This window comes from Coptis chinensis, chromosome 1 (genome assembly GCF_015680905.1).
Source record: "Coptis chinensis isolate HL-2020 chromosome 1, ASM1568090v1, whole genome shotgun sequence".
Taxonomy (NCBI): Eukaryota; Viridiplantae; Streptophyta; class Magnoliopsida; order Ranunculales; family Ranunculaceae; genus Coptis; species Coptis chinensis.
This window is the reverse complement of record NC_141456.1, coordinates 59,148,261-59,159,556: the sequence shown is the minus strand read 5'-3', so window position 1 is coordinate 59,159,556 and position 11,296 is coordinate 59,148,261. Positions and strand designations below refer to the sequence as shown.

Below are 11,296 nucleotides of genomic sequence, written 5' to 3'. Positions count from 1 at the left end.
GGTCGGTTCGGGTTTAGAGAGTGTGACCAAACCCTATTCTATGTATTTTGGTCTGGGTTCGGATTCGGATTTTGTCGAGTTTGAACAGGATTCGGTGCGGGTTTTTTGTTCGAGTTTTGAGCGGGTTTCGGGCAAGATGGACATCCCTAGAATAACCTCTCTGGAAAGTGTGCGGCAATAAGAGTTGTAGGAATTCTAATATTGTGCTTGACCCATTTTGAGGGCCGGCCCATTCTAAGTTGACTTAGAAGTTAGAACTTCCAACACTTCAAAGTTTCCAATTCTTGCACTGTAACACGAATTAGAAGCCGACCTGTTACCTGTACGTTCTAATTCCTATCATGTCCTTTTCTAATTCTAACTCATTACGGAAATAAACTAAAATATACGACCTCGATCAGTAATTTGACACCCACCAAGCCCTCACCTATAAATATTTTTTTATTTCCTGTAAAACGTAAACCATGAATGCATTATTAGACTCTGAAATTGCACAAATTCAACAAGAGAAAAAAAACATGCAAAAAGAGCTGTCCACGTCAATTATATTCCACAAAGATTTATACGGTACTAGTAATAATAATCGATATGAAGGATACCAAAACTCAATTCCCGTTAACGAAGATGATGATGAAATTAACGATCACACTGAGTCTGAACTTGCTAAGAAACTGCCTTCATATACTGCACCGAAATCTGTTATGGATGAGATTCCGGGAGATGATGATCGAGATGGGGTTTGGGAAACGGAAGAGGGTTATAGATAGAGAGAGTGACTATCAGAAGAGAAGATATAAGCGTGAGCTTTCACCGGATAGGAATGATGCTTTTGCTAATGGGGAGAAGACCCCGGATGTTAAGGCGAGGAGGAGTTATGCGGATGTGATGAAGGAGGAGTTGTTGAAGAGACAGAAGGAGGAGATGGTGGGAGAGATTGTGAAGAAAAAAGAGGAAGAGGAGAAGGAGAAGAATAAGAATAAGAATAAGAAGAAGTGCCAAGAAACTGATACTAGTACTGGTAAGAAATTGAAGACGGAGTCGAAATCAGATTGGGATGCATTGGATTCGAAGACGAGGATTAGTAGATGGAATGAACTCCAAAACAAGGGAGAGTAGTTGATGGGACACCATTGAAATCTAGGAGGAATAGGTGGGATGAGACACCGACACCTGGTCGTGTTGGTGTTGGTGTTGGTGGTGGTATGGTGAGTGACGCTAGGCCTGGGGATAAAGGGCTTGTGACACCAACACCAAAGCGTGAAAGGTCGAGATGGGATCAGACACCAATGGAGACACCAGCTGGAGGGGTTGGTCTTGCCACGCCGAGTCGTGTTGGGGTTACACCTGAACTGTACAATTTAATGAGATGGGATAAGGATATTGATGAGAGAAACCGTCCACTAACTGATGAGATGAAGAGTGATGTTGCCAGAAGAGGGGTACAAGATTATGAATCCACCACCATCTTATGTCCCGGTTGTTGGTATACGACTCAGATTTGGATAAACCACACAGTTAAGGTTTTGGTTTCCTATTCTAAATAGGATTCTAATTTGATACCCACCTCTATAAATACAAGACCAGTTGGTGGGATTTGGAGGGTTCAATTTGTGAGAGAGAGTTTGTGAATTCTTCGGGATTCGTTTGTGAGTGATTGTACTATATTTGTTTATCTCTTGATTAGTAAAATTCTCCTATTTTGCTTGGTGGATTAGGCTAACGTCAAACCACGTAAATCTCGTCTCCACTTCTATTGGTTATTCGCTTTGCATTGGCAAGTGTTTTAATTGATTTGTTTTATGTCGATTTCTATCACCACATTCAATCTTCTTTGTCCAATTGTCACTCTTCCGCATTCGTTTACGTAACAAATTGGTATCGGAGCCAAGGTTCTACCTAGGGCTTCTTTTGTTGGTTTATTGATTGTTTTGTGGTGTATGAAAGTTTGAGAAAGTATGGCGACGGATCCTCCATTGGGTACTACTTCTATGATGTCTAAGGAGAAATCACCTCCTACGACTTTGAATATTAACCATGCAAGGATTGATGTGGAGAAATTCGATGGATCTAACAATTTTAGTATGTGGCGTTGTGAAGTTATAGATGCACTATGCCAACAAGACTTGGATGATGTGTTAGACGAAAAACCATCGGATATAGAGGAGAGTGTTTGGGTTAAGAAAAATAGGCGAGCTTGTGGTATCATAAGATCGTGTTTGGCTAGGGATGTGAAGTACCTTGTTCTCAATGAGACTTCGGCCAAGGAAATCTGGAGAATCCTTGAAGAGAAGTACTTAGATAAGACAATAGAAGGTCGTGTCTTTATGAAATCAAAGTTGTATGATATGAGAAAGAAAGAAGGTATTTCATTGTCCCAAAGATATAAACGAAGTTTAACAAGTTACTTACCGAATTTGTTGAACATTGAAGAAGAAACGAAGGATGAAGACAAAGCTTTCCATTTGTTGAGATCTCTTCCCAAGGAGGAGTATGGGCATATAAAAACCACTATTATGTTCGGGAAGAAAGCTTTGAACTATTCTGGGTGCAATCTGCGTTGACAAGTTGGGATATGATGAACAACAATGAAAATGAGTCAAGAGAGTCGACGAGCACTGCTTTTGTGGTAAGAGGGAGGTCTAATGACCGTCCAAACTCTGGTGGTGGAAGAAGTAAATCTTGTTCCAAGTTGAGAGGGCGAAATCTAGCCCGTGATGAGTGTGTTTTTTGTCATGAGGTTGGACATTAGAAGAAGGACTGCAAGAAGTTGAAACACAAGCAGAAAGATACTGAGCAGAAACAGTCTAATGTCAACATTGCTCAAGGAGGTAATGATTCTGATAGTTCAAATTTTTCTTTTCCTGTTACATCGAGTATTTGTTTCATTGATTCCAGTCATTGGATTTTGGATACGGGTGCTACCTATCATGTTTGTCCCATAAGGGAGTGGTTTACAAGTTTCAAGGAGCTTGAAAGTGGTGATGTGTTATGGGGAATGATCAACCCTGTCGCATTATGGGGATGGGTAATATTCGTCTCAAGATGTATGATGAAACAATTAAGGAAATAAAAGATGTTCGATATGTTCCCGCTTTGAAGAAGAATCTTATCTTTGTTGGTACTTTAGAAGCTAAGGGCTACAAGGTAGTCATTGACAGTGGTGTTCTAAAGATAGTTTCTAGAGCAATGGTTATCATGAAAGGCATACGTTAGAATAACTTGTACTATTTGAAGGGTGGTACAGTTAGTGGAGAAGTAGTCGGCATCAATATTCGAGGCGTTGCTAAGGAGGCCACCAGATTATGGCATATCGTCTTTGCACATGCAGTGAGAAGTCCATGCAAACGCGTTAATAAAGCAAGGATTGTTGAAAGGTGCTAAGACCTGTAAGTTGGATTTTTGTGAGCATCAGGTTCTAGGCAAGCGCAAAGGGTAAAGTTTGGCACCGCTTATCCACCGTGACGCCAATGGAACCCTTGATTATGTTCATTCGGATGTTTGGGGTCCTTCTAGGAATGCATCTCTTGGAGGAACAAACATTATTATGTGACCTTTGTTGATGATTACTCTAGGCGCCAGGGTATATACCATGAGAAACAAGGATGAAGTCCTAGATATCTTTGTGAAGTGGAAAAAGTTGATTGAAACTTAGATTGGCAGAAAGATCAAAAGACTCCGAACTGATAATGGTGGTGAATATACGAGTGATCCGTTCTTGCAAGTATGTCAGAATGAAGGAATAGAGAGGCACTTCACAGTGAAAGGTACGCCGCAACAGAATGGGGTAGCTGAGCGTATGAACCGTACTCTAATGGAGAAAGTGCGGTGTATGTTGTCCAATCTTTGGATTGGGCAAAGCGTTTTGGGCTGAGGCTGTGAGTTATGCATGCTACCTTGTTAACAGGTTGCCTTCGGCTGCAATTGGAGGTAAAACTCTTATGGAGGTTTGGTCTGGTAAACCTGCTCAGGATTATGATTCTCTTCGTGTGTTTAGGTGTCCTGCTTACTTTCATGTCAAAGATGGTAAGTTGGATCCTAGAGCAAATAAAGCTATCTTTGTGGGTCTGAAAAGTGGAGTGAAAGGTTATAAGCTATGGGATCCGAAAGATAAGAAATTCATTTTGAGCAGAGATGTGACATTTGATGAGGCTTCTATGTTGAAGTCTGGTGACTCTCAGCAGGTGGAGAGTATGGCCAAAGAGGTATTGCAGTAGGTGGAGATTGATGCGTCTTCACCTAGTCCGCATTGTTCTCAGATCTAGTAGATTGGCAACCATGGATAGTCGACGGGTTAATGTTCCAAATTTGAAGACACGTAAATAGTGATTACAGGTGATGGAACAAATGATGATGCAGAGGATATGGCTCCATTAGAGGAGTAGATGAATGTTGGTCCTTTGGCTCCGGTTCATGAGCCTATTGCAACTAGTAAATCTAAGAGAAATGTTCCCCCATTGTATTGGCTAAACGATTACATTACCTATGCACTTCCTGTTATTGAAAGTCTTGATGAAGATGTTCCTTCCTCATATTATGGAGCAATCCAGTGCTCCAAGTCAGAAAGGTGGAAGACAGCTATGGATGAGGAGATGCAATCTCTTTATAAGAATGAAACCTGGGTGCTTGTAAAGTTACCTACGGGTAAGAAGGCGATTGGCGGGAAATGAGTGTTTGCATTGAAAGAATGATCTCTAAGTAATGAGTTACGTTACAAGGCAAGATGGGTAGCTAAAGGCTACGCTCAGAGGGAGGGGATTAACTATAATGAGGTGTTTTCTCCGGTTGTGAAGCACTCCTCCATACCCATCCTTTTGGCCTTGGTAGCTCAGTATGATTTGGAGCTAGCCCAGCTTGATGTAAAAACTGCTTTTTTACATGGTGATTTAGAAGAGGAGATCTATATGACTCAGCTAAGTGGGTTTAAAGTTGCAAGCAAAGAGGATTTGGTGTGTAAACTGAAAAAATCGCTATATGGTTTGAAACAGTCTCCCAGGCAGTGGTACAAGTGGTTTGATCGGTTTATGCTAGGGCTCAAGTACACAAGAAGTCACTACGATCATTGTGTCTATTTTCGCAAACTACATGATGGTTCTTTCATCTACTTGCTCTTGTATGTTGATGATATGCTTATAGCCTCAAGAAGCAAGATCGAGATTGATAAGCTTAAAATGACTTTTGTCCCTCGAATTTGAGATGAAGGACTTGGGTGAAGCTAAGAAGATTCTTGGCATGGAGATTTAGAGAGATAGAGCAAAAGGCATAGTTTGTTTGTCTCAAAAGACATATTTGAAGAAGGTACTACAAAAGTTTGGTATTGATGGGAACACTAAGTCTGTGAGTACACCTCTTGCCCCTCATTTTAAACTTAGTGCTACTATGTCTCCGAGTTCCAATGAGGAACGTGAGTACATGACTCATGTTTCATATGCAAGTGTTGTTGGTAGTTTGATGTATGCGATGGTGTGTACTAGGCCAGACATTTCACAAGCTGTTAGTGTTGTTAGTAGATATATGCATAATCCTGGGAAGAAACACTAGCAAGTTGTGAAATGGATTCTACGATACATTCTTGGTGCTGTAGATGTTGGTTTGATGTTTGAGAGGAATACTAGTAAGCTTTGTGTGGGTTATGTGGACTCTGACTATGCAGGTGATTTGGATAAGCGCCCGGTCCACTCACCGGGTATGTATTTACTTTAGCCGGTGCTCCGTAAGTTGGAGGTCTATTTTGCGAGTCTGACAAATTTGCATTGTCTACTTCAACGAGGCGTAATATATGGCGGTGGCCGAGGCTATGAAAAAGGCTATTTGGTTGCGGGGTTTGTTAGATGACTTGGGTATTGTGCGAGGGTCACCGAGATTCACCGCGGATAGCATGAGTGCTATATATTTGGCCAAGAACCAAGTTCATCATGCCCGTACGAAACACATTGATGTGCGTTTTCACTTTGTCTGAGAAATTTTAGAGGAGGGTGATATCTTACTCACTAAGATAGACACCAAGGAGAACCTAGCTGATATGTTAACCAAAGTGGTTTCTGAAATCAAGTTTCAACATTGTTTGAATTTGATTCATATCCTTCATTTGAGATGATTTAGCTCTTAAGGGCATTGGTGAACTATGGTTGGCATGATCTTTTAATAAGGGTACGTAGGCAGCCACTATGTGGTACAGTCGTGTTTGGTCCTTCGGGACATTTTGTTATTTGTTTGGTCCTTCGGACATTTGTGCTTTGAAGAGGGGATTTGCTATTCGGTTGATCGACTCAGATTTGGATAAACCACACAGTTAAGATTTTGGTTTCCTATTCTAAATAGGATTTTAATTTGATACCCACCTCTATAAATACGAGACCAGTTGGTGGGATTTGGAGGGTTCAATTTGTGAGAGAGAGTTTGTGAATTCTTCGGGATTCGTTTGTGAGTGATTGTACTCTATTTGTTTATCTCTTGATTAGTAAAATTCTCCTCTTTTGCTTGGTGGATTAGGCTAATGCCAAACCACGTAAATCTCGTCTCCACTTCTATTGGTTATTCGTTTTGCATTGGTAAGTGTTTTAATTGATTTGTTTTTTGTCGATTTCTATCACCACATTTAATCTTCTTTGTCCAATTGTCACGCTTCCACATTCGTTTACGTAACACCGGTTACACCAACAAGGAAACTTCTAGCTACCCCAACTCCAATGGGAACACCGTTGTATGCAATTCCGGAAGAAAACCGTAAGCAGAATTTTGATATACCGAAAGAACTACCTGCGGGATTGCCATGTATGAAACCAGAGGATTATCAGTATTTTGGGGCGTTATTGAATGAAGAGGAGGAGGAGGAGGAAGAGTTGAGTCTTGAAAGACAGAAGGAGAGGAAGATTATGAAACTTCTTCTTAAGATTAAAAATGGGACACCTCCGCAGAGAAAAGCAGCTTTGAGGCAGATACCGAATAAAGCTAGAGAGTTTGGAGTAGGTCGACTTTTCGACCAAATCTTGCCATTGCTCATGCAACCAACATTGGAAGACCAAGATAGACATCTTCTGGTTAAGGTAATTGATAGGTTTCTTTATAAGTTAGATGATCTTGTTCGTCCTTTTGGTCATAAAATTTTGGTTGTGATTGAGCCTTTGTTGATCGACGAGGATTATTATGCGTGTATTGTAGGAAAGGAGATCATTTCCAATCTTAGTAAAGCTGTTGGCCTGGCGACTATGATTGCTAACTTGCGGCCAGATATGGATCATGTTGATGAATACGTGAGAAATACAACTGCACAGGCTTTTAATGTTGTTGCTTCTGCTCTGGGAATTCCTAATCTATTGCGATTCTTGAAAGCTGCGTGCTAGAGTAAGAAATCTTGGCAAGCTCGGCATACAGGGATAAAGATCGTACGGCAAATTGCAATTTTTGTTGGCTCTGCGGTTCTTCCGCATTTAACATCTCTCGTTGAAATCATAGGACTTGGTCTTAGCGATGAGAATATGAAAGTGAGGATGATTACGGCGCTGGCACTGGCTGCTCTGGCTCATCCGTTTCGTCTTGACAGTTTTGATTCTATTGTGGAGCCTCTGTGGAGAGGTATCAAGTTACATCGAGGGAAGCTTTTGGTTGCATTTTTAAAAGCAATAGGTTTTATTATCCCTCTAATGGATGTCCATGTCAGTTACTACACTAAGGAAGTGATGCTCATTTTGATTCGCGAGTTCACCTCTAAAGATCAAGAAATGAAAATGATTGTGCTGAAGGTGGTGAAGCAGTGCACAAGTACAGAAGGAGTGGATGCTGAGTACATTCGGACTGATGTACTACCCGAATTCTTTCTGAACTTTTGGGAGAGAGATGGCATTGGACCGAAGAACTTATAAGCAGCTTGTCGAAACCATAATTGAGATTGCTAACAAAGTAGGGTCTGCTTATGTAGTGGATAGACTAGTTGAAAACCTTAAAGATGAAAATGAACCTTACAGATGCATGGTGGTGGAGACAATTGGAAATTTGTACTGAACTTGGGTGCATCTGTTATTGACGGCCACTTGGAAGATCAGCTTATTGATGGCATCCTATATGGATTCCAAGAACAGACCAGCGACCATGCTAATGTGATGCTGAATGGGTTTGGTGCTGTGGTAAATGCTCTCGGGCAGAGAGCTAAACCGTATTTTCCCCAGATTTCTGCTACCATCACGTGGCGCTTAAACAATAAGAGTGACAAAGTGAGGCAGCAAGCAGCAGATCTTATGTCGAGGATAGCCGCTGTCATGAAACAGTGCCAAGAGGAACATCTCATGGGTCATCTACGGGTTGTATTGTATGAGCACCTGGGGGAAGAGTACCCTGAGGTTTTGGGGTCGATTTTGGGAGCGTTGAAGGCAATAGTCAATGATATTGGTATGACAAAAATGACTCCCCCTATAAAAGATTTGCTTCCCCACTCGACTCCCATTCTTAAAAACAGGCACGAGAAGGTCCAGGAGAACTGCATCGATCTTGTAGGTAGGATTGCTGATCGAGGAGCTGAGTTTGTTCCTGCAAGGCAGTGGATGAGAATATGTTTTGAGCTATTAGAGACGTTGAAAGCCCACAAGAAGCGAATCAGACGGGCTACTGTTAACACATTCGGGCACATTGCAAAAGCCATTGGGCCACAGGATGTCTTAGCAACACTGTTGAACAATCTCAAGGTGCAGGAGCATCAGAACTGCGTATGTGTCACAGTGGCCATTGCGATTGTTGCAGAAACTTGTTGTCCTTTCACAATGTTGCCATCCCTGATAAATGAATATCGCGTGCCAGAGCTGAACATGCAGAATGGTGTTTTGAAGTCGCTATCTTTCTTATTCGAGTACATAGGTGAGGTGGGAAAGGACTACATTTATGCTGTGACTCCCCTGCTTGAAGAAGCTCTGATGGACAGGGATCTGGTTCACAGGCAGACTGCAGCTTCTGTTGTCAAGCACATTGCTTTAGGTGTAGCTGGATTGGGCTGTGAGGACACCTTACTACATCTGCTGAACCATGTATGGCCAAATATCTTTGAGACTTCTCCCCACGTTATCAATGCTGTATAGAAGGAATGCGTGTGGCCGTGGGTCCAGCTATAATCCTGAGCTATTGTCTCCAGGGCCTTTTCCATCCGGCGAGGAAGGTCAGGGAGGTTTATTGGAAGATTTACAATTCACTGTACATTGGATCACAGGATGCACTTGTTGTTGTGTGCCCTGTTCTAGAGGATGAGAGGAACAACATCTTTAGCAGGCCAGAGCTGATGATGTTTGTCTGAGGCTCAATCGTGTTGACACCTTGGCTTCTGCAAGCTTTTGTTTTCAGCCTTTTGGTCTGGGAAGTGTCATATTTTTTGTGCTACTGAAATTTTCTTTTTATGATCAGGAAACATTTGCTTTGTAAATCTTTATTATGTTCACTTTTACTATATATCAATTTCTTATAGATATACATGCTTCTACACAGGTTAGTCTTGATGCTGCATGGAAATTTTCAATGTTTTGATCCTTGCTCTACCGCTCCGGTTATGCTCCAGCTCCTCATTTTGTCTTGCTAAAGTGGTATGTATATATATGATGGGTTTGAAGAATTTTAGCTTGAAGAGGTGAACCCTTCATAAGTGTCTTTTTGGTACTGGTTCTGCTTCATTAAAAGTCACCCTGTACCCACTAGGAGATTTAAGGAGGCCTCCACTACTCGTTGCCGTTGTTCTTAATTAGGTGTGGATTGTTCTTATCTTCTTGCTTGCCGAAGTGTTTATCATAACTTTATAAGAAGCACTTCAAAATGCTTTATAAGAAGCACTTCAACACCCAAAACAAAACCATCTAACTATCTAACAATCCACTATGAAGTGGTTTAAGGTAGTGAGCCTAAGAATGCACTGTCGGAAAAATCCAACTTCAAACCAATGTGGGCTTCCTTCCCCTCTTGTTTAGCTATCTGCTCTGTAGCATTGGCTCCCTCCATAGCTACTCTATTTTCTTAGATCTAGTGTTCGGTGGTGAAACATGGGACTACTTCCACCAAACTAGTTCTTTTGGCCTTCTTTGCTTTTTTTTTGTTCGACACATCCGGGGTGAATTCTCTTTCATCTTCTTCCCTGGCACCCTCGAGCCTTGAGTTCACCCACACTTAGTTAAGTGGTTGTGTGATTTATGTCATTACTTTAGTACTACCCGAAGTATCTTTACCAACAACAACAAAACATCAAGTAATTCTTTCGAGTCAGCTGATGATTTGGAGCAAAGAATATTTGGTGGGTTTTCTGGAAACAATCAAGAAAATGATTCATTTTATCAAAAGCTGGATAAATTAGAAAAGTCTTGTGGAAGAACCGGGTTTGGTGGTTCATTTTCGGGTAGTTTATTAGATGATACTTTCACTACCTTGTCTGATGGAATGGATAGGAAGTTGAAAAAAGCTGCTAAATATATTTTGATTATGATACTGATGAGGTTAGCCAAGAAGGCTATTCTTGATGAAGTATACGATGAGATGAGGAGCATTGAATAGTCGTCAACAATAGAATGATGACGAATATAGAAGATTTGACAATATCAATTAGTATATTGTCAAATATTATGGAATATGTGGTGCATAGAAATTATATTCTAGAATGTTCTAGACTAGGAATGTTTAGGATATATTGAATTTTATTTCTATTTGAGTTTTATGTAATTCTCTATATATACCTTATAAAGGCATTAATAATCACCTAAAACTGTAATATAAAACCCCGTAGAGATATAACATTTTGGTTAATTATGTATTTACTAATCATGAAATAATTATATTTTCGTGTTTTTACAGTTTTTGCAGTCAACGTAAAAATGATGATAAAACCAGTATTTAAGCACGGAATTATGTTTATACCTGAAGTATCCTACTTAGCCCATGTGAAGCTCAACAAAGCCTGACTAAATCCCGGAGACTTAAACAGGACATTTCCAGGTCAGAACAAAATTAATGTGTAGAAAAGTCATCAAACTTCCGATGCTCATATCTTTTGAACCTAGACTCCGATTTCGGCAAGTGGACTTGTCAAAATGATCAGTGCGACAAGCTCCATGCAAAGACGAGACTTTGTAAAAAGTCAACATCCGGACTCACCACTGGTCAAAGCACGTGGGGCCCACTATACGGGCCCACACAATTGAGCTTCTCCATTATTGAGCAAGTCAAGAAAATTATTGGCACAAGACACCATGCCACAAAATAAGGATCTAACATGAGTAAATGGTAAAGACTTTTGTGCACATAATAAGTTCCATTTTTTTTATTTGAAATATGGATAAGA

At 40.8% G+C, this 11,296-nt stretch overlaps 1 protein-coding gene across 1 annotated transcript; it reads left to right on the top strand.

Annotated features, from left to right (window-relative positions):
- Nucleotides 1-464: 464 nt before the first annotated feature.
- On the top strand, nt 465-9,400 carry LOC147524732 (uncharacterized). The gene is given in 12 exon segments (XM_086576154.1): nt 465-739; nt 741-1,090; nt 1,093-1,529; nt 2,750-3,025; nt 3,235-3,374; nt 3,905-4,202; nt 4,383-4,641; nt 5,582-5,650; nt 6,673-7,825; nt 7,827-7,981; nt 7,984-9,054; nt 9,057-9,400. Coding segments are annotated over 12 exon segments (4,701 nt in total). The 3' UTR covers nt 9,275-9,400.
- Nucleotides 9,401-11,296: the final 1,896 nt, after the last annotated feature.